General features: G+C 40.6%; 1 protein-coding gene across 1 annotated transcript; it reads right to left on the reverse strand.

The window, feature by feature from the left end:
• Positions 1–848: 848 nt before the first annotated feature.
• On the reverse strand, positions 849–23,517 carry alg6 (ALG6 alpha-1,3-glucosyltransferase). Its single transcript, XM_034081630.2, has 14 exons — positions 23,342–23,517; positions 23,064–23,148; positions 22,484–22,573; positions 22,170–22,258; positions 21,960–22,042; positions 21,392–21,456; positions 20,964–21,149; positions 19,210–19,345; positions 14,846–14,931; positions 7,659–7,743; positions 7,083–7,153; positions 5,821–5,889; positions 4,017–4,209; positions 849–2,132 (listed from the first exon to the last, which is right to left on the reverse strand). Exons 1-14 carry the CDS (start codon positions 23,421–23,423, stop codon positions 1,935–1,937), a joined length of 1,518 nt encoding a protein of 505 aa, XP_033937521.1. The 5' UTR covers positions 23,424–23,517; the 3' UTR covers positions 849–1,934.
• Between the last annotated feature and the right edge of the window lie 1,479 nt (positions 23,518–24,996).

Raw genomic sequence — 24,996 nt, forward strand, 5'->3', positions numbered from 1 at the left:
AGGTTTTTAACTAAAGTGTCATTTTTATCCAATCAATTGATACCCATATATATTACATTAAAATAATTTCAAATCTTCATAATCGTAAAGCCTTAACCAAATAATTTAGAGTTTAGTTTACTCAAATCAGAATTCCTATTCCCCAGAATCATATAAATGAACTGTTATTTTCATTGATTATTAAACTATTTAATCTTTCCATATTTTGCATTTCAGAATGTGGGAAGATGAATTCCCATATGTCCTTGCAGCTTCCAAATATATTGGCATACCTTTATACAAACATGTATTTCCCCCTCCTCTAATTGGCCCCCTGTGTCCCTGTCCCATTGTAGTAACAGTTAACTCAGATCTTGGGCTCCTATTTGTCCCAGCGGCTCATATTGGCAGCCAGCCTAGAGCCTCAGATGCACGGGCAACCCTCACTGACCTGATAACATTTATAGTTGTAATGGATTTTTTTATGCCCGTCATTAACTAGCTCAGAGATTGGAGAAAGAAATTGCTTGTACCTTTCTTTCTGTGGTATTTCAACTTTATGGCATTATGTTCAGATATGTCACCTTCCATCATCTCTTTTTAAGGCCTCTCCCGTCACTGGCTTTGTTTTAAATGAACAGGTCTTTGGTGCAGGACCCTTGAAGTATCTTGGACTTGTAATGAATATTTAATGATGTTGAGTAAAAGCTTTGAAAGATATAATTTCTGTCCAATTATTGGCTCTGTCTCTGCCAGACTGTTAGGGGTGATTTAGCGGACTACTTGGTAAATGTAGACAGTTTATGTGAAGCTGCTCAAAAATTAAATCATTTTAACAATGGGGCAATAAAACGGATGTTCACTTTAGGTCATTGTGAAATGTTATTTATTTTCACAAAAACGAAGTTTGTACAAAAGTACTTCAATGATAGATGAAAATATACAATAGAAAAACCGTAAAGAATAAGTTCACATGAATAATGTTTAACAGTTCCTGCTAGACCGGAGTCCAGTCGCGCCAGGAATGTGTTTAAATCACAATACCCAGAGGAGGAACTGAGGGTAGACAAAATAAGAGAAACACCTTACAATACCATTAAGGCTAGCAACACCATGGCTTAAAGAGTTACTGGAAAATTAAACACCTTTCCCCATGTTGGTCTTTACAATTACTGAACATTACAACAGGTGTTCCTGGTATTGTGGCCATCCCCGTAGCTTAAGCATCCAGGCACAGAGCTCGCTGGAGTCAAATGGGCTGCACACGGCATGTCTATTGGTACTTGATTGATTAGCTAGCAATAGTGTTTAGTCCAATACAAAAAAATATGCAAGAGGTCCGCACAAGGGGGGATAATTTCTTGAATTCATTTGGTCCAAACTGGAAAAATATCACTACCGTCTACTTTGTACTGATATCATAGGTCCTCTGATTTTGTAGCATAGTGATTTTGAAGTCTGCTAAATCCTATTCAGTACCCTTTGTTTATGGCTACAACAAATGATTATTTCCTTAACAATTTGTTTGCAGATTATCTACTCAATACAATATTTGGTCTATAAAAGTTCAGAAAGCTGTGAAAGTGCCTGTCATAATTTCTTAGAGCTAAAGGTGATGCCATCAAATCTCATTTGTGTCTGAGCAATAGCATCAAACCCCATAGATATTCAATTTACTATAACACAAGAGGAACTGAAAAACCTCTCATATTTGTCTGGCTGGAAATATCAAATGTTTTGCATTTTTGCTCAAAAATGACTTAATTGATCATCAAAATAGGTATCAATAATGTTTCTTATAGACCGATAATTGCAGCTATACATTAATGCTTCTTCCACAGGGGACATTATGGCATGTTTAAATGCCTCTTAATGTAACACTGGCTTCCCTGAAGCATTTAGCAGCAGTATGCTAAACGATATGTTGCCATGTACATCACTGCCTTAGGCATCATTCAGTTGTTCTTCTTCTGGCTCTTTCTGCTGGGCGGCTCGCTGAACTGGACAATGTTGAAATATATAAATGTTCCCAAGAAGTGACTAAAAGAAGCGATAGACACCAGCACAGGAAACAAGTCGGGTAGATGTGGTGGAGGAGCCAGAGCTACAGCAGCAATGCTCAGACCGGCCATCACGGAGACGCTGACGTAGAACTGTAACACAGACAGAGAAACAGCGTGGTTAATAATAATAATATATTTTATTTATAAGCGCACTTTTCATTTGCGTAAACAAAACTCAAAGTGCTACAAAATTAAAAATTAAAAAGGGTGAAACAAAACAACAATAAAAAAACAATTAAAACAACATAATAAAAGCTGTGACATTCATGCCCGCATGACATAATGTGGGGGATTTAAAAATCTAGTTAAAGGCTATTCTAAAAAGATGCGTTTTTAGGCCTTGGTTATCAACCGATTCACATGAAAACAGGGACACAGGATCATAAAGTATGATGACTGCAAAATTAAAGGACTAAAGAACTTCACAAAGTTAGGCTGAAATAACTCAAGAGCTTTTTTAGAAACATTATTTTGACAAAAAGATCTCAAATTCAGGTCTACTCATTGGCTTTTCTTAAATCTTTCAACTACATATAACTGTCATTGCTCAGATATCTTGGAGATGGTTTATCTTCCACCATGTAACCTTAATATGGCACCTCTGTCACATGATAAGAGGAAGTGTATATGCACTGGAGCCCCCGATGCCCTTTTTGTGTATTAACTAAATTGATATTTCAAATCTGTCGTAAAAATAAAAAAGCCTAGACACCTCAGGGTAAGAGAATACGGTCAGCTTTTCCCTTGATAAAGTGTCACTTTATTTTTTACACCAACCTCTGATTTAGTATCACTCTGCAGAATAGCCAATTTAATTAAGGCCTACTTTTTCCTTGTAACAGAGTTGCAAACAGAACTGAGCCTGAGATCGTTCATGTGTCTATTTGAGCTTTATGAGCCAGAGATAAGTCGGTGACTAAGATGGAGGAAACACCCCATGCCCACACCTCTCCCCGCCACCCTAAACCTATGAAACCTTATCGCCCATCATCTGAGCTCGCTATTTATGCTGCTTGTGTAAATAAATATATCTAGGCAAACCTGTGTTAATGACACGTGCTATAAAAAGACACCTTCTCTTAATCTCTGACACCCTACCGGAGCCCCTGTCGCTAAGGGGCTGGCGGTGCAGCCACTTCAGACGCTGTGGAAACTTAAATAAGTGATAAATAATTCCTGGGGCTGTCAGTGGCTTTCATCCCTGGACAGCTTACACAACTTACAGCGGCACATGATCTTTATTTATACAGTTGGGTATATCTTCTCACACGGCTGCAATTTAGATCTAGTGCTGCTTTCAAAGTACGGGCAACCTGGGATCCTGAAATCAGCCCCTTCTAATGCGCAATCAGTTTGATGTGATTAACACAATAGATGAAGTCCTACAATACTGCCTTCCCTACCTGTGTTAATGGATATTAAGTCATTTGCATGTCATTGATTGTATTGGCAGTTAATTAGAACTGCCACAACCACCATGACAGTTGTTACCTCTTCCTGTACACATCTCTGGGACACTAGATTGCCACCTCTGTAGCTTGACCTACAACATTTACCTGTTACAAACCGGGAAAATACATTTGTAGTCTTTGTCCCCTGAAAGTACAACATTTTGTTGACTTAAGCATGACTGGGGACACACCATTGGGGAAAATTGTGTAATAACTTAGTTTTCCCTACTAAATATACCTTCTACATTTTTAAACGAAGCCATGCTACTCAGATTGTTCAAGATATATAATTGTTCCACATTAAAATGTCTAAGAATGACTAAATCAACCGTTATATAATATTTGGTTGAGTTGTGTACACCACCAAACTCCGTCTTTTGCTTTTGTTTTTATTGAGAGACCCCTATGTTGCTGCAACATTGCATGTTTTGCATTTAAATTGAACAGAATCAGTGATGATGATGCAGTTTTTGTCATAACACCGGGGGGGGGGGGGGGGGGGGGGGGCTTGCCCCATACTGACCTTCCATCTTACAATCCATGCTAGGTCCAGTTTGGGTAGGCAGAACAGCAGCTTGTGGTAGGCTCCCAGTCTCAGCTCTTCCTCTGAGCAGCGCTCCAGTGCAGACAGCAGATAGATGCTGAAGTACAGGAAGCCCAGCGAGGTCACGACAAAGGGCACCAGCAGACCGTCCTTCAGAAACAGAGGCAGCATGCTGCACAGAGGGACAATGGTACATTTCAAGTTTAGAACGTCTGGAGTTATGTACAATGACTCAAAGTGAAGCTTTGATATACACTTCTACAATGGTATATTCAAGTAATTTGTTTGCTTCCAACAGTACATCACTATGTTCAGTATCATGTTTGCTTCGAACAGGGCAAGAGTAAACCACATAGCTTTTTTCCAGCAGGCCTGCACAAACAGTCCGTCTCCTGGGATGAGATGGCTCTGACATTCGTGCAAAGCTTATCTTAGTTTAGCAGAAGGGCACGGACAAGAACAACAGTTGTCTTATAGTACATCGCACATCACCCTGGCTTGTAAAAACCCATTCACTGAAAACAAACTGCTCATTCTGGTTTTTACTGCGACAAAAAAATGGCACCATTCATCAGATAAATGTTTAACAATTTGGAAATACATACGTGGTCAATTTATTGAGACAAGCTGCATTATTTCCTCTTACAATTGCTATAGCTGAACATCCATTAAGCCAATTACGCCAACAAAAGCTGTATTTCTTTAAATTGTAGAGGATGTGGATAATGTGAAAGTCCCAGTCAGACTGTACTGAGTAGCAGAGACAGAATGACCTCCTGTCCCTACACAACGCACACTTAGAAGGCAAGCATGCAGACTATGCCGTGTAATCCCCAGATATCCTTATACTAAACCACACACACAACAATTAGTGCTGCCGGAAGAATTTAACAACAGCTGGTGAAAGTTAGACAGAGTGTTTGCAGCACTACTTGGCTTTTCCATTCACGGTCCTCAGCTCAACCCACACAGTAGATCAATATCGCTTTTCAAGCTTATTTCTACGGTGTTCTTCATTTGATATTTGGCACTAGTGAGAAATAAAGAGAGATGTAAGACTCCATCCGTAACATTACAGTTATGTGGAACCAGACTACTTAGCTGCCAGGACATCCCAAAGTCCAATCACATAACTTTTGCTGAACAATGAACACTGGGGCTTCAAGTGACAGGGACAGTATTGAATAAGGGTCAATTAGAAAAAAAAATTATGTAACATTGGCACATTTAAAGATGTATAGAATTACTGACCTTACTCAGTGGTGTCAATTATAAAGCAATATGTATCTTAATTTAGCAAACATTAGCTAAAAAAGTTGTGCAAGCTCCAATAAAACAAATTCTGCCTTTTGACAGTACTTTTCTTCTTAAATATTTGTATCTTCACATAAACAAACACCATATAATGACCTGGTATTTAGCTAACTCTAAAAGGACAGATTCAGGAAAACCGTTTCCCTTTGCTAACCTGGTGATGCTAATCTAGCTAGCAATGGCTTCTTTATTGATTATAAAAATAACAGCAACATATACATCATATAAAACATCTTTATTAATGGCTTGAAATAAAGTTTAATACTAATTAGGTTTGTAAAGGTCCAATGCAAAAGCAAAACATATTAAATGTTCATTTATTAGCTTATGCAAGGTTTAAAAGCTCCGTAAATTACCTCTGATTTAAAGAATAGACAATAATTAGAGCCAGCTTGAATCCATCTACTACCTATCGTGTGTAGACCATGTGTTGTGCTTTGACAGGAGGCTTTCCTCCACACAGTCTTACCTGAATGTAGAGGCATGCAGGAACCAAATAGCCATCAAGGGGAGGTCATTCAGCAGGAGGCAGGCAGGCCTAGAACAGATAACGGTTGCATAAACTCCCTGTTGAACACACTCTACAGTAAGCACCATTTAATATCATTTTACAGTCAGAAAGGAAGTAAGGCCATGTTAGGTCGCAGCTGGATGTGAACCGATGTCATGCGTGTATAATATTAAAGCAACTGACATCCACATTAATCCATTATTCACAGTCACAAGGCAGTCAAGTGTTGGTTGTAGCACAATTATGTTTATCTGTATATGCTTTTTCACTGAATCTGCACTGGCATGTATGTTCATACAAAAATACAACTTAATTACTTATAACATTTCAACATGAAATACCTAAAATGAGTTGCAAAGAAGTTGAAGTTATCTCTTCTGGACACATATATATGTGTCTGTGTAGCAAAGGCCTGTTGTGTGTTGAACCTGGTTGCCTGCGTCATTGTGAGCCAGTGCTAGTTGAACACTGTGCTCCGAGGGGGGCACTTTCCTCCGGCCCCTGAGCCCATAATTACAGCCAGTGCTCTTTGGCGATCCTGTTACAGCCCAATAATTGATCCTGCGCAAACAACGCCCTGAGCTGCTGCCTGCCATTCTTTCCTAATCCCTGGACATGCATTACTGATTGATTCAGGGGGACAGGTGGGAGATATAACTCAATAGTTAATAAAGAAACAATCTACCCTAATCTAGATTAATAGATGAGACCAGATCATGGATCCCTTGCTCAAGTCAAATCTATGCCACTTCACTCTGTACCTACACAGCTTTAAACATATGGGGGTACATTTTAATGAATCGCACACATGCACATCTTTATGCTCATGTATGAAAGCAGTGCTTTTACTCACATTAAGGACAATGGAAGCTGAGAGGCTGCTTTTGTGTCTGTGTGGTGCAGAGTATGGTGACAGAGGTGAGTAAGCCCTCAGTAGCAAGTCTGTACGTAAATAGATTTTTCCTCTGCAACTGTGTGAAAACAGAAGGAGGGCGATGTCATTTTTACAAAGTGCGCACGTCTTCAACTCATTAACAATCTGCAGGACATAAACTGAGATCTGAAGCGGGGTAACAGGCGAATGGCTCCTTGTGAGCAGAAATTAAATCTATACTCATGAATATTTGAGGTATCGCTACAAGATAGAAAAAGTACAATTACTGTTTGTTACCACAGCTGCTGTGCTGTTGCATGTGGTGAAATATTACCTCTGTACTTACAAAGCAGCTAAGAGGATAGACTTCTCGTGGACTTGATAGGAGAAGAGAAAGAACGCCAGAGAGGAATTAGCCTAAAAAGGGAAAATCCGAGGGTGTTGGTACAAAAACGACTGTTAATTAGACTTAGACATACTTTATTGTCATTTCAACAAGACACGGAGTGTATTATTAAAACAACATTTCGTTGTACTGGCTTACAGGAACAGGACAATATAAAAACTTGCTAAAATTGTACATATAAATAAATAATAGTGACGTGGTGCTGATAAAATTAAAGATAAAGTGTGTGTTTAAAATATAAAGACTTACTATACATATAAATAAAATAGACATACTATATAGAAAATATGTTGAATATAATGAACAATAATACAGCAAAGCATACTTTTTAAATTATTACAAATTATGGATAAAAGGAGGTATCAATTAACTTTATGTAGTAATTATTATAAAGGAGATGAAGTGCAGAAAGTCCTACATTTGTAATAATTAAATAACTAATATTTTAGTCTCTAAATGACCATTAAATAAACAGTTTGAGGACATGCGTTTTGACGTCAGTTAGAGGTCACTCACCAATGCCAGTTTAAACTGCCAGAAGGTGGGCTTCGTTAGAAGTCTTATGCAGGAAGGCAAGACCGCCAGAAGAGTGCAGGCAAAACTGAAAAACATTACAAACAATGGTTCAGATTAAATCACATCAGCACTGTGGAAACATGCATAAACACATCTGAAAACCCACAGAGGAAGATGAAGTCTCTTCAGCAAGTAACAATTATTGTTCAACAGAAGACATGTAGAGTATTTAATCGAATTGCTGTCAATATGAAATCATTCCAGGCTTACAAATTAATAAACAAGAATACAGTTTAAAAGGAGAGTGATTTGTAAAATATCCATAAAGAAAAAGAAAATCTGCTTACAGTTCTGTTTCATATGGGTGTTGAGAGATATATCCATAGATCTCTTAATTTTGGTCTCTAATGGCGCATTTCCACTACAGGGCCTCGCTCGGTATGGCTATGCCTCGTTAATGCTGCTACACACCAACCGGAGACCAAAGAACGCGTACTGAAGGCGTCCCGACTTTTACGTCCGCTACGCCGGCTAAGGCGCCCACCTACGAACATACCGCAAAGACTTCAGTCGACGAGTGGCAATAAATGTCCTTACTGTTAGGGAATAATTTGCCTAGGTATTCAACCTTTGACACAGTTCATCATTTTCTCCTCTCATTGTCTCCTTTCCCATGGCAGAGGTCTAAGGCAGTGTTTCTCAAACTTTTTCATACCAAGGACCACTTAACCAATAAAAAAAACACTCGCGGACCACCTAACTCCAAAAATATCCAAAAACACATCGTTTTTCTACAGATAAAATTACAAATCGCCTGCAAATGGTACAAACAAGTGGCAACATGTGTGATGAAGGTGTTGCGCTGGGCTATATCATGCAATCGAAAGTGAAACTTAAGCTCGCTCCATTGTGGAGATATTCCCGCGAGAATGCGGAAAACTTTAATTTATTTATTTAAAATGTGAAATTTTACCAATATACTCACGGACCACTAGGGGGCGCTCACGGACCACCAGTGGTCAGCGGACCACACTTTGAGAAGCACTGGTCTAAGGCCTTGAGTATAGCTGCCATCTCTTTTAAGGAGGAGCAGCTTGGGCGCATTGTTGTTGCCAGTTTATGACAGAGCACAAGCCGCCATGAGGTAGTTTACTGTTCAGGGACGAAGGTTCCCTAGCGCGCATTCTTTTTAATGGACGAGAGCTCTAGTTAGATTCAGGGTCCATATTTGTTCAGTCTCACTGATGAAGAATGTTGATTATTACCAGAGATGGGGACTCGAGTCTGCGACTCGGACTCGAGTCGCACTTAAGTCGCACACACAGAGACTTCAGACTTGACTTGGACTCGTGACCAAAAGACTTCAGACTCGACTTGGACTCGTGTGTTGGGACTCGTGAACAATCATTGTGTTTTCTATTTTTGGCGTATTAAAGGTGGGGTAGCTAAATTTGAGAGAAACCGGCTCGAGATCGCTAGAATTTGAAAATACACAACCGGAGATAATCTGCTAGAAGCTGCTACTTCCTTATAGAGCCCGCCGCCTCCAACACACACGAACGTGCACATGACCAATAAGGGCACGAGATAAGTTTGTGCCCAGATGGAAGGCTGACAGGCAGGTAGGCCATCCAGTTATTTTAGCCGGGCTCATTACGCAGACGTGCGCGCCTCTGTTACTACCTCGTAATAACACAATGGCGACCGGCGGCACACCTGCAGCTGTACCGCTTGTAATTAGGTTCAACTACAAAAACTTCGAACAAAACGCCGGCGGCACCAACAAAAGGAGCGCACACTGCAAAGTCTGCAATATCAAAATCAAGGATGCTGGCGCAACAACGTCGAATTTCATCAGGCACTTGAAAACTCACCCGGAGAGGTCAGTCACATTAACGCATATGGACGGTTAGCAAACATGTTTAGCTCAGCATCAGCTATGTAATGTTAACTGATTTCTGATTCTGAAGTGTTTTGCTTATAAGTTGTTTGCATTTAGCTAAAGTGTGATGTTTGTCCTCATATTGCATTGCAATAGCCTGTTTAAAGTGATCATATAACAAACAATTAATCAGTACTGATACTGTATGCTAATAGATATAGGAGTGATAATAACACAGTAAATGCTTTGAATTTCTTAGATATAGCTGTGCAGTATTCTTAACAGACTGGATAGCAGCAGACAATAGAAGGCTTATTACAACCAGAAGAGACATGAGACTTTTATTTTTTTAGAGACTTGAGACTTGACTTGGACTCGTGACCAAAGACTTGATCAAGTCTCACCCCACAAAGACTTGAGACTTGACTTGGACTCGTGACCAAAGACTTGAGACTTGACTTGGACTTGCAAAAAAAGACTTGTGAACATCTCTGATTATTACACTCCGAACTAGTTATAACCTCGAGCTACAGAAAGTGTTCTTCAGAATTGGTTTGGCAACCGCTGTGTCAACTCGTGACACACCACCTGTCTTGTCAACTCTCCGGCCGAAACTCCAAATAAACCATCAGTGTTTGACATCAAAGCTCCTGCTCATCCCGTGTCTCCTTCATGAGTCGGTGACTCCCACTGCATTGCTACACAGAAGTTTCCTCCACCCTTACCAGCACGCAGCGGTAGTGTGTATTCATCATTCAAAAGAGGCAACAGCCAATCAGAGTGATTTCTTTGGCCGACTTTCTTTGGCCGATTCAACATGTTAAATCGGCCGCGGGAGGTGTGAAAATGTGCCGTAAAGCAACGACGGTGCGGGACACACCTGAGTAGGGCGCCGCGAATGCCCGACTGCCTCTGACGGCCTCTGGCTCCCAACATCGGGTAGGTGTGTCAGGGCCTTTAGGCCTTGTTAGGAATGGCTCACTTTATGCTGCGTTTCCATTACGGCCCGTCCACACTACAGCGTCGACAGCTTCAATCTGCCCATTCACTTTGAATGGGGTGACGTCACGTTGCCTCGCTTTTTCGCCGAACTGAATTGTGGGTAGCATAGCGGTTCGTCTCCACCGGAGATGCCGGAGTAGCCAGTGCCAGCCAGCGCCAGCCAGCGCCAGCCAGCCAGCCAAATCCTGTTTCTGAAAATCTGACAGCTCAAGCCCTAGCCAATCAAACCACGTCTAAGCTGGGAGAGATATCCCGCCATTCATTTCTATATTTCAAAAAAAGATGGCGGAGAAACTAATTATCGTCGTAGCAAATCACCCTGTTTTGTATGACCAGACCCTCTTCACCTACCGGGATACAAACCGGAAGAACCAGTCATGGAGGGATGTGGCAGAGACAGTGGGTGAAACTGGTAGGTTTTCGCCTGTTTGGGAAGTTTATATATATATATTGCTTGCATAAAATCCCCGGGTTTTTTTGCTTTGTATGTCGGGGGCGGGAGATTCATGTGATTGGTTGTTGGTCGCGTTGCTCGAATAAAATCCCCAAGCTTCAGACACGCCCAGCTCCAAGCTTTTTTTGAAGCTGTATAGTGTGGACTCTCCGTTACAGTTTAGTAGCTGGGGCAGTAACTATAGTAACTCAGTGTAGGCGGAGCCGTGATGTCATCTTCAATGAGAACCACAGAAAAACAACATCAGCCGTTAGCTGTTAGCACTCAAGCTCACAGCTACTCATATCTAATAATAATAATAATTAATGATAATAATTCCTTGCATTTATTATAGCGCTTTTCCAGTGCTCAAAGCGCTTTACAGATACACACATTACACATATTTGTTATACATGCAATGGTCACTGTGGACAATACCCACAGGAGCAAGTTCAGGTGAAGTGTCTTGCCCAAGGACACAACGGCTTTACAGACGCAGCAGCGGCGGGTTTCACCCCTTGATCTGATGATCATTGCACAGCACACTGCGCCACACCGTCCATCTTCACGCCTCAAAGTACACATTGATATTATACATGTACTGTGGACAATACCCACAGGAGCAAATCCGGGGGAAGTGTCTTGCCCAAAGACACAACGGCCTGACGCAGTGGCGGCAGGAGCGGGTTTCGAACTGGAGTTCCCCAGCACCCCCCTTGATCTGATGATCAGATGCACAGACCACTGCGCCACCCGTCCCAGAAACTGTCTGTTCAGAAACTAGACAAAAGTTAAACAAGTACAACCCACAGACTGTCTGTGTCATGGAGAATACAGTCACTGGTTTATTTATGTCTGTATAGGCCGTTGTTGTGAGTGTGGACGGTCGGAGCATACACTGCGTTAGCTTAGCCGATCTCCTTTTAGAAAACACGCATTTTAAAAGGTTTTTCGCCTGCCGTCTTGTCTGCAGACTTGTCAAAGCATTAATTCATGGTTTTTACTAACCGGTATCAGTATGTTGTTACTTCGGCATCATTTTGAAACGTGTATTACAATTAAATCACGGTCAAATAAGTTCATTTTGTTGTAGCCCCCTTGCCAGCGATTCTCTCTTTAGTTTAGCATACTCAGCCTCGATTTTATGGGGCGAGAAAAACTGTGAAATAGTACCCGCTAGCCGGAACTACGCCAACTGGAAACGCAACCAAAAACAGGCTGGGCACGGCACGGCACGCTTAAAGCGAGCTCCGCGCTGTAGTGGAAATGCACCATAAGTGCACCAGACTGATGCATTTAACTTCAACATTTAAAAAAAAATCTTCCCGGGGGAGCATGCCCCGGACCCCCCTAGAGGAGATGAGGACCGCCCTAGAGGAGGTTAGGTCCACCTCCCACTTAAACCATGTTCAGATGCATGGACGTGCACAGACATTTGGAGGGGCTATTGCTCTAAACTGGAAAAATGACCCCCCCCCCCCGAAAAAGGACCCCCCTCTCCCGAAAAAAGACCCCCCCCCCGAAAAAAGACCTTTTGAAAATTCTAACTTGTTTTTAATGTAAAAGGTTAAAAAAGAAAAACACAACACTGTCATTGCAAGTGACACTTATGTACACTGCTAAATTCGTTATTCAGGCACATTTTTAGTCTCATTAAAATATCTAATGTTAGTAACTATTACAGAAAAAATGGGGACAATCCTGTTTTAATATAGTTTGACCATTGTAACTGCTGTGCAGACATACTGATAAAATAGGGCTTCTAACTAATTACCTTAAATAAAATCACTAATTAATGAAACCAGTTCAATACGCATTATTCTTATCATTCTTTATGAGCGCAGTAACGGTAAGGTATCTAATTACTTATTTATTTAGTATTCCATAACTTAATAACAGAGATGGTCAAACTAAAGTGGTAGAGACATGGCTGATATCCTACAATGAGGCGAGACAGTGAAGTGTTCTCCCGTATGTGAGAGGTCGATGAAGAAAAGAGAGCGAGCAGCCTCGTCGAGGGAGTTTACGGAGCAGAGTAAAAGACACAGAAAGACAGAAGCACAATAACAAGTATATTTAGGTGTTTTTTTTGTAAATAACCGACGGTGTCAAGAGGAAGTAAAGTCCCCTGGTTTGTCCCCTATACTCTAACGCCAGGCAGGCATTTGGTATGATCACCATAGCCATATGAAGCCGGAGGGCTTTCCTTTGCTTCCAGCTGTCAGATTGTAAACAAAGTCACGTGACTGGGGGCAGATGACAGCGCTGACAAGGTGTGTTTCCCGCAGCGAGACGCTACAATACTAATTTTGGGCTTATCATGTTGATTCGGCCACAATAGAAGAAAAAAAACAAGAGAGAGGTCAGACAAAAATGGCAAACGGGCTGTTGCCCGGGCAACATTAGCCGTATCTGTGCACGTCCCTGTTCACATGGATAGGACACAAAATATATTTGCACACATCTTGTGTCCATATCTTTCTGTTTTGGTGGTCATGCCACAACCGTGCACACGCATGCGCGAGTCATGGTAAGATATCTGGATTAAGAGGTTGCTTTTTCTTTGCACAGCATGAAAGAAAGGCGAAATGAATGGGCTGTGATTTTAGTTTTTTTAAGCAGAGGTTGAGTTCAATAATTTGTACGGCCCTCGAAGGATGTTGTAAAAATTGAAATGGCCCTTGAGAGGAAAAAGGTTCCCCAGCCCTGCACTAGATGATCTGGTTTTGAGGTCAAAAGCAAACAACCAACAGGACGAACCAGAATCCAACTGAGGATCCATCTCGCTGTTTTTTTTTAGATACCGCCTGCTCTACCAACTAAGACTTCCGCTATGTAGGAAATGACCAAATACTGGCCCCTTCTCAGGGTTAGCAGGCATTGGTTTAACCCTTCAATTGTCACCTGCTGGGGGTGGAGGCACCGGAAGAGAGTGACTATGTGTGTGAATGTGCTTAGAGGTCGGGCAGCGAGTCAGTTCAAGGCGTGAGGGCAACAATGTGTTTTACTAGGAAATAGATAGAGGGACAGAGATAATGATAGTGGTAGATGGAGAGTAGTGAAGGAGCAGTAAGTGGGTATTTAGTGTGTGTGACAGCGGGTGTGTTATGTGCTGGGCAGGGTTTTGCGGTCCGGAAGGACATGGATCACTTTTCACAGCTGATTCATTATATGTACACAGCACGCCCACGCCAGAGCGTTAAGCAATTTGCCCCCGTGCCAAAAAGACAAGAGTGTTTTTCATTCGTTTGAAATGCACTTCACTCAAGAAGTCCAACTTGATCCCCGGACTTAGCAGTCTGGCAGAAACGTGTCCACGATGCGAACACAAGACTTCTAAATTTAGCATGCTGGGTTATTTAAGCAGGCTTCACCATGACACAACTGTGTTCCCATTGTGATCCAACAGGTTCTCAGCTTTTAGTCAAAATAGATAATCCTAATACTTCCCTTGGATGCTCTGTGGGGTAGTCTGGAGAGAAACTCAAGTTAAATGTAATGAGCACTCAGTGTTCACAACGTGGTCTCCCCTGATAGCATGATTATTTGTCTTTCACACACTTTAATCATCTAATAAAACACGTAATCTGTAACATTTCTGAAAAGAAACATTTCCATAGCTCCCTGGGCAGTTCAATATCTTGTCAAAAAATGTCAAAGACAGCCGTGACATTAGACTTTCCTCTCAAGATCTTTTCTTAAGGGATGTTCTTGCTTCCACCCCGCTGTATCACACTTTTCATTCCCTTGGGTAAGCCTTACTTTCCCAAGAAATGAAAGAAGCAAAAACTAGGTACAGAAGAAGAAGAGACACAACGATTCAGCAAAAGATAGGGGAGTAGAAGTGGAATCTTCAGACAGAGGGATTACCTGAGGTACATCTGGGAGTCACTGGACAGAATGGATCTGATCTTCATCAGGACGTTCAAGCTGCACCATGTGTTGGCCACCTTATCCTGTACACACACACAAACAAACAAACAGTCATTTTTAAATTAAACCCATTCCTTGATGCCTTTGTAAATAACTCATTCAGAGTTCCATTTTGAAGAGCAAATAGGTGACATGGCTTTAAGTAATAATTTCCCAACTGAAAGTGCAATAAAAATACCCCAGGGCATTCCAGAGGGGCATAAATGCGTAACCCTCCTCCATAAATTGACTCCCCTGTCAGAAAAAGCATGGGACTTATTTGTAAACTTGGGCACACATGTCAAATGTAAAAGTAGTTTTTGCATAACCAGCAGATACAGACCAACCACAGACAACTAATGAAACATACATACAAGCAATCTATTTTTAAATTTAAACATTTTATTTTTTTTGTAAGTGTATACCACAAATTCACAGATCTAGCACCTCAATTTGTAACCTACATATAGATTTTAAATGATATGAAAAAAGCAGAAAAAAATCACATGTGGAGAGGGTGGTATTTTTGTAAGACAAATTATAAATACATGTTCTAAATAGTTGCTGATAAATGTTATGTCTATGAACAAATTCATTAATTAACAAATTCATTAATTAACTAACCATTGAAGCTCCAAAGACAAATGTCATTGCTTTTTCTCTCATACTGTATCAATCAATGTTGTGTTGTTTTTGTAGATAACTTGTAAAATGATATCTAAATAATATGGAAGCTATGTTACAGCCCTAATACAAGTATTTGTGTTTTATACGACATGAGTAGGGCGTTGCTGTGAGATTCAGTCGATTTAAGTGCTTAAGCAGTTGTGCGGGGATCAGATGATATTGAAGCCCGAGCCGCCACTCTGCACTATGATATCACACGTCACAGAGACAGCGTGCCGAGATCACCTTTATGATTCCTTAGTGAGTGGTTTCAGTGTGGCCCAGTCTCGAGAAACTATTTCTGGCCTCCTCTCTCTGCTCTGTGCTACAGCTGCTCGCAGCACAGCTGTGTGGATCTTATATTAATGGCAGCATGGGCCGTCCAGCGTTTGTGTTGTCTAAGCCCCTTTCTCTTTTCCTCCCCGCTCCAAATAACCACTACGGGAAGTTTCCTGGAAGCAGCCGAAAAGCAACATATGAAAATCAGGGGGTTCCATCGGCAAATGAAAGGGGAGCAAGAGCAGCGCGGCACCTTCACCTATAAGCCAGCATGGAATTTCACAGGGAGAAGCATTTGGTGCCATTTTTGTGAGCAGGCAGCAACGTGAGACGCCAGAATGCAGCTCAGTGGGTAAACTTACAACTGCTCCCGCCCAGAAGCTGCCACGACCACCAGTCACCAGCACCCTCCTTCTCACCCCTGTCCCCTTGTCCAAAGCTTCTGCTTACGTGCACAATTTCACAATTAGTTCAGGACGACGCGACCCCCACAGCCTCTCATGCTGTCGTCACAGGAGAGGATAGTGTCTCTCACACCCTGTGTATTATGTTTGCATCATTTCATTGAACAAATACTGCCACAGCGCACAGTGCCATCTGCTCCCCTGTTAAAAATGTTCAATTACTTCTCACATCCGCGAGACCTTGCCACCTCAGGGACCGGGACAAGATGAAGGATACGGGGGTTTTAGAAATGAGAGCTGCAAAAACCTTGGCCTCTGAGCTGTCAGTCACACAGCAAGCACAGCAACACAGTTACTTTAGCGCTGCTCCTTCAGTGACAGCTTTCAACGCTGCCAGTTGAAGTCTTTGGAGTACTCTCTGTAAACTATCGCACTATTATTTTTAACTTAATATCATAGTGCTGTGCCTCTTTGTCTCTCAGAGGCAATTACTGACTTACCACAGCATACAAATGTGTGTGTGTCTGAGTATGTGCATGCTATGAAACAGTCCATCATACTTATATGCTTTCCCAAGATAAAGTCGGTAGCAGGCAACAGTTGTCGGATGTGCTCCGATACGGCTTTAAATGTAGCATTTGCCCCACTCATCAGTTCATACGGCTAGAACATGGCTCTGCTATGAAGTGCTGAAAACACCCAGGCCATAAATTAGTACGATTTATCGATATCCTCCTACTGTACGTCCCCGACCCCAACACCTCCCAGAGATAGAGTGACACTGATCTCCTGACCTTTCCCTGTTTTATTCCTCTGTTTTCTTTGATCCTACAGGATATCCATTTCCCGCCGGCTAAGCACTGCGGGGTGGAAGGGTGTTCACCATGCTGGGTGTATGGAGCCGTGTGTAGGGCATGACCGGTGTTTGACTTTCATGCACTGGTCACAGCCTTGTGCTTCCATTTATCCCTTAAGGACTATATGAAAATATTAAGAGAATGAGGAGTTGGGTGAATATCCAATATTATTTATTATGTCTAAGAAGACATTTTCTATAGCCTAAAAATACCAAAATAATATATTTGTACAACAAGCACAGAAGATTCTTGAAATGCGCCCCTTTATAAAAGAGCTAATGAAACAGTTATTGCAACTACATAATAAGTTTACGTAGAGGTAAGAAAAAGACCCCTTATTTGCTCTCCCAGAAACATCAGACTTCTCTCTTCTAAAAAAACAATCACCCTCCACATGACTGACCATTCATTTGATGTTTGGGTACGACTTTACAATAAGACTACCCTTATAAAGGATTTATAAAGGGTTAATAATTAGGTTATTCATTAGGTTGTAAACACTTTATTAATCATTAAGAACCATTTATAAACCAGTTCTAACAGTTTTCATACGTCAACACAGGCTCACTATTTGGCAAGATGACTAAGCCTTATATTGGCTACCTAGCTTACTTCGTCTTCTTCATCAGCCAGCATCCTTGGTATCTCTTGTTCACTGAGTTGATTCCCCCCCTTCCATCTTGATGTTTCTTAGTATACCTTTATGACCATTTATTTACAAGTTACTAACATTTATAACTGCCAAAAGGGAGCCTTATTGTAAAGTGTTAAACACATTCCCATTTATTAATGAGTTACTACCGTTTCTAATAAGGCTTAGCAGTACAGATACATGTGGGCTCACTATTTGGCAAGCAACCGGTCACAGTTGCCCTGTTTATCTCATGTCTTATAAAAGCTTATTAATGATTTATAAAGTTTTCACAACTTAATTAATAAATGAATTACAAACTATTCGTAAACCCTTTATAAGGGTAGTCTTATTGTAAAGTAGTACCGATGTTTGAGTAAAACGACTGTCTTCTGTTCATTACACTTAGTTAGAATATGTCCATAATTCTCTGATAAAGCCTGTTTGCCGATGGACTGTTTTTGTGCTATTGGATTTTTGGAGGAATTTCAGGACACATCACATTTACTCAGAAATTGCTGAACTTCCTTGGGATACACGTTCTCATGCATACATTGGAACAGGGTAGCGACGAGGTTAAACATCTGCACCAGCTCAAGGACAACTAAGACTTCAAAGAGAACTGCCACAGGAAATGTTCATGTGACCTGTGTGGATCATCTTATCTTAAGATAAAAGAAGGGATATTATCCTCCTCCACTTGTGTTTTTAAAATATATTTTGGGGTTGTCTGTGGCTATTCTTAGATAGCTTGCATGACAAGAGCACAAGTGCTTTTTTTGATAAAACTAAGAGTCTCAAAGGCATGATCCTGTCTACCTGCATGTGCCATCCGACCTCTGCAGCTCATCCAGAATGCAGCTGCTCGTCTGGTCTTCAGCCTTCCTAAATTCTCCCACACCACGCCGCTCCTCCGCTCCCTCCACTGGCTTCCGGTAACTGCTAGAATCCACAGACAATGGTACTTGCGTACCATGCTGCGAATGGATCTGGCCCTTCCTACATCCAGGACATGGTTAAACCGTACACCCCAGCACGTGCACTCCGCTCTGCAACGGCTCGCTGCACCATCGCTGCGAAGGGGACCCAAGTTCCCATCAGCAAAAACACGTGGGTTTGCTATCCTGGCTCCAAAATGGTGGAATGAGCTCCCCATTGAAATCAGGACAGCAGAAAGCTTACACACCTTCCGGCGCAGACTGAAAACTCATCTCTTTCGACTCCACTTCGAGCGGTAGAACTATTAACAAAGCACTTATATACTAATAAAGGGCTGGCTTATATAAAGCCAGTTGAGTAGCACTTGAAATGATTTTGCTCTATGAAACCTGATGTACTTATATGATTCTGTTTTCTTCAAGTTTGTATTTTGTTGGTCGAACGCACTTATTGTAAGTCGCTTTGGATAAAAGCGTCAGCTAAATGTAATGTAATGATCGATGTGGTTTTCTAGGCTGACTTTTCACTGAAAAAACACTACTGTACCTCAAACAGACCGCGGGCCACGGGAAAGATCCTCCTGACCACCTGCATGGCCTGACCGGGGTCAGACAGGAAGGGCAGCCAGCACAGGGCAAAAGTCACCAACACTGTCAAAGCAATTCTCACCAACAGGAAAAGCCTAGAGGAGGGGGGGGGGGCACACAGGGAGACAAGCATCGTGTCAGAAGGTACGGAGATAAAATGGAAACATAGGCACAATATTTTGACATTGTTTGTTAAAGTAATTTACTCAAAAATACAAATGTTGACATTTAAGTTTGTCATCATTTATTGCCATTCCTCAAACAATTAGAACATGCTGTCCGCAAGTCCTACATTTGGGATTTGACCCTTGTGATGAGGAATGCAGTGAAAGCAATGCATCAGCTGAAAGTCTCCTGTGTAGGTCAGACTATCTCGTCAGCTGTAACTGTGAAGCTGCTGGTTAAGTTGCACACGCGGCATAGCTGAAGAGTTTGGGCATGGCGAGAGAGACATCTGGACATATCTCCTCCCCAGCCCCCCCGGCTCTTCTAATCCAGCTCTCCATTTGCTACTAAATGCCCTTGGTACATTGTTACTAGATAAACAGACACTGGACACACTAGTAACAGCATCCAATCTGATTACCTCAGTCATTCTGAGGCTCTCCTGAGGACACTGCTCACTTATAGACTCACACTACGTATCTGCTTCAAACACTCAGCTGACATATCTATGCATTACAGAAAAAACCTATATAAAGAAATGATGTCTTCACGGACACAAACATAATCTTTATAATAAACCTCTATACCAGTTTTTGCTTTACTGAGACATACAGTAAGTTGTGTTCTTTACAAACTATAAATAGTATACTTGGATGTTGGACTGTCCCTTCATTTTTTATTTTAAGAAGGCAGACATGGAATGACGAATCACTTTGTAGCTCTTTTTCCCCCATCCCTTTCCATACATCTCTCACATGAGAAATGATTTGGTCACACTGTACTGTCGGTGCACTGTAGCCTGAACTTTGACCATTTTCTGGAGTTACAAGAGTGCATGAAAAGACGAGGGAATAGCTAAAACAAATATTTAAATATAGCACTCAAATAATGACTTGGTGGTAAACGATATCTGCATATCTGTTTTTAGGAGGACAATAAAACATGAACATAATTACTAATATTTGACAACAATAACAGTTGTTTGACAACCAAAGAATGTAATGGATGAATGGTTTAAACATACATTTTTGTAAAAGTAAAACAACTGTCACGCTTTGTGCAGGTAACACACTTCTAGAACATGTAGTGCAGACTCCTTCAGTACACTCTTTGGAAAATAATTGGATAAATTAAGGCCATGAAAGGATATTTTGTATAATTATAAAGCTGACAGGTCATTATTATTGTACATGTTTTTATATGTGTGTAATATGCTGTTACTTGGTAGTAGTTGGGGAAGAATGGTGTGCAGGATATATATAATGTTAAGGGATATGATTAAGGGTTCTTGAGCCCATCTGAATGTGTGTGTGTGTGAGAGAGAGAGAGAGAGAGAGAGAGAGAGAGAGAGAGAGAGAGAGAGAGAGAGAGAGAGAGAGAGAGAGAGAGAGAGAGAGAGAGGAGAGAGAGAGAGAGAGTGTGAGAGAACGTTGGACATAATGCAATGGAAATAAATGCTGTAGATAACAAAACAAACTGTTGAAATATACGGAACACAATGTTAAGTGCAGAAGATAGACGATACAAAAGACAAAGATACAGACTCACCCTCGCCCCATCAGGCCCAGTTTGACACTCTTCCCCAGCAGGTAGCAGAAGAAGGGCAGAGCGTGGTACAGCTCCATCTGTTTGTAGTTGAGAGCCAGGCAAAAAGCCACAGAGCCCAAAGCATCCCAGCCCAGACCCAGAGCCAGAACCCCCCACAGGGCAAAGCCCAGACTCACTCCATTGTACCTGATTCGGTTAACGATTATATTCTGCTAAAATGTCTTCAATTCTATTTTTCACATAGTTAATAAACCCTCACTATTGTAAGTGCTTTAAAGGATACAAGAAAATATAACTTATATAATATACATGTGTTAATGTAATCTATTAGGATTAGGACCAAAGCCTTAAGAGATGGTAACAGGCAAATTACAATAATGATATCAGAGTAAATAAATAGTAGAAATGCACTTGTACATAAAGGATACTGGAAATGGCCATAGTCAACAAGAATGAGGCCAGGGTATAAAAGGAAGCAGAGCAGAGTGGAAACCTGGAGAAAAGGAGCATTTATTAGTTGTTGAAGGGTCAAACGTAACTAAAAATGAACTACAGTCGACTGGTCATTATTATACAATGAGGCAGTCAATGTAATTTGAATCACATTACATTAATTTGCAAACTTTGTGTGTGAAAGAGACGTCTAAACAAATTAATCGTTTTTTCTTCTCAGTATTTCCTTATTCATTCTTGGAATCCTAAGGTAATAATAGCCTGTCCCATGTTGCGCTGTACAATGTATGCTGGGAATTGTTCTCGTGTTGATCCTGTAATGTTTGCTTCATTAAGATATATTACAAAACATCCACTTTAATGGACTGTACTGGAAATGCATTTATACATTCATAACTTCCTGGAAAATATAATGGCATAATTTCTATTGCAATAATAACTTCCTCATACCACAATATTTCACTGTAGCCAAAAAGGTGGCTTATTTTCATCTTTAGTTGAAAAAATGATTAGATTTCATCTCATACCGGGTAAGTGTGTTACCTTTTTCTTAGAGGATCCCTCAGTCAGATACAAACAGTATAAAACCACAGCAGGGATGTATATCAACAAATCTGCCACCAGGACTGAAACAGAACATAGAACCGTATTATTTTATAAATCTTCTTTGTAATTAAATAAACTGTTATTTTAAGGTTGAGGTTAATATGGATCAATGAAGCATTTTACTTTATTTTCTGGTAGTTACTGTACCTGTAGCTCTCATGAACAACTTGTGCGCTGGACTTTCATAACCTCTGGATTTGTGAAGATCCACCCACTCAGGGTTTATGGTCTTAGCTCTGCATGTAAATATATTTATAGTATATAAATGAAGGTATTTATAATGCTTAAATGACAGGATGGCTTTAGAGTTACCCATGGGTACATAGAATGGACAAGTAAGTAGAACATTTGTGGCATTTTATAACTGACAAAACATGGAATATCCAAATATGTTCATGAATAAACATTATAAAAATGAAAGCAGAGATGTCATGTAAACTCTCAAATAAAAACATACTTACACAAAAGCACAGATCAGGCTGTGGTAGGCAGTCAGAGGAGGGTAGTCAAGACCCCAGTAGTTCAAGTCATTCTTAGTGGTGTTGAAGTACCTGGATAAGTAAAAATGTCAGATATATTTATTCTGACAATGTGGAAGTGTCTGATGTTGCAGACAGTCTAATAGCATAATAACAAACCCCTAGTGGCTTATTTGTATTGATATGTCTCTCTATTTGTATGTGTTTTGGTAATCATTCACTTATAGTAATAATTCTGAATCTAAATCTGTTTTTGGTGTTATATCCAATGTTAAATAGTATTCAAAATGGCATTATCCACAAGTATAAGGTAGACATCTGAATTGCTTATAGATATAGATATGATATCCTAAGTTGCATTCACTTGTACAGCCATATAACTGATATACGTGCATTTTCAGCTTTAATGGGTTCACTTTTCTGGTTATCCTCTGGATTTGTATTCATCCCATACTACTGGTATTGTAGGTAGGTGACTCACAGAATCTGCTCCCATCATTTAATTTACATTAGTGTTTTAAGTGCGATCACTACAATATGTCCAGTCCAAACTCAGACTGACCATTCCTGCACAGGGAGGTTGTATGTCACTTCTTGCCAGTGCCTTTGAGCCTCGTAGTCGCCAAACATGGGAGTTTTCCCCGCCCCTGGAGGAGAAAAAGCTTTTAGTCTGATTAATGGGAACCCGACTTACATCACGAACTGACAGCAAACCAAACGCAGCCAAAAGCACCACCCTGATATGAGTAAAGAAAACGCTATATCCACTCAAATAATCAGCTGTGTAGCATTGAGCACTCAGTGGTGCAGCATGTAAACGGTAAACTTCACATTTCCTACCTGAATATGAGTTTAACGAAACGCCCCATCTTACAACAAGACCGAGCAACACACAAAGTGATACGAGACTCCACGTTTGCATAACCTCGTCCGGTTAAATTATCTTAAATAGGAGAAATAAAAGCTAAAATATCTGTCTGCTTTTGTAATATGTCTACATTTCCTGTATACGTCATCAATCAAGACTTCGTTGCGAGTTCTCATTGGGCACTGCCGGGTGACGTAGCTCTGAAAGACATGAGGCGTTCAGGAACCCCCAGAAAAAGACGATATTATCGTTATTCGAAACATCGCTACATAACTTAAGCTAGAATAACTTTATTAAACGAGTTTTAATTGTAGCTATGGCAGATAGATATGTAGTTTTACTTTCCCTTAAAAATATGGTTACATCACTAGTGACTGAATCGGTATTGCTACCAATTTGATTTGAAGATGCAAAATTCCTAGTAATATAAATGCCACATCGGTTTAGATGAGATTTATGATGGATTGATTGATATTGTGCATTATTAAAGGTCTATTTGTCCACTCTTAACTCAATAATAACTTATACCCTGTGTTAAACTTAGAGGTCGGAATTTGAATAAGTGTCTTTTATCGAGCAGTACATAAGCATTTCCAATAATGTAATTACCAAGTAAGCAAATAACATAAAACAGGCTGTGGAACAAAATTATAAATTATTTAATGACAATCGATTTCCCCTTTTTCCAATCACTGATAGTACATCTCAAAATAATTATATCAGGGTCATTAAGCCAGACCATTTCTGCATGTGATTATTTAACTCATTGCTATGACTACTATGCAGACAGCAAGCCTTTGATGTTATAAAAAGTATAACCATAATTTGAGACATCTTAGAAATATAACTACATGTCATCTATTTTAAACTCCATTGCAACATCCTGGCATGGGATCATCCTCCTCATGTGGAGCAATAGAGGATCAGTTGTCTCTTTTATAACTAGTTTGTTGTGCCCTTCTGTGTGCAGATATGTGTATATCAAATGCAAGCCTCCCTTCACAATGTAAATCTCCGCCCAGGGGTGTATTCTCCTCTGTGACCTTTCCTTCTGTTGACACCATCGTCTTTGTTCCCAAGGTGTTGGGATTTGTTGGGTGAGACATGTTCCTTGTGGTTCCTGCATCAATTATGCATAAATAATAATAACCTCGGACAACTGCTGATTTGCAATGACACTTTCATTACAAAGGCAGCAGCCTATAACTCAGCGGTACCTATTAGTTATTAATGCCTAGCCACGCCAGCTTTACTTTGTCATTTATTGCTTCATCTCTATGCCTTTTTAAATATTCAGTAACTGCATACCTACATTTACTGTCTGTGATCTCCGCCTTGGAGAAGGCTATAGCTTGTGGTGGAAGATGACCTAGTTATTATGGAGGCCTAGGCCTTGCTTGCCAATGCCATTGTACTCTATCATATGATAAGTCACATTTTGCTAAAGCAAGTCACACGTCTTTTCTGATGTTTTGTCACATAAGAACAATGCAACCCATAATACAAAACTCACTATTTTGTTAAAAAGAAATACACATTCACATTACAGTGACTCTAAAAGTCCAGGGGTAAGTGTGTCTGTGAAGTGTTAAGAAGTCCTGGCAGTCCTTCTTCACTACAAATATGC

Source organism: Pseudochaenichthys georgianus, chromosome 4 (genome assembly GCF_902827115.2).
Source record: "Pseudochaenichthys georgianus chromosome 4, fPseGeo1.2, whole genome shotgun sequence".
NCBI lineage: Eukaryota > Metazoa > Chordata > Actinopteri > Perciformes > Channichthyidae > Pseudochaenichthys > Pseudochaenichthys georgianus.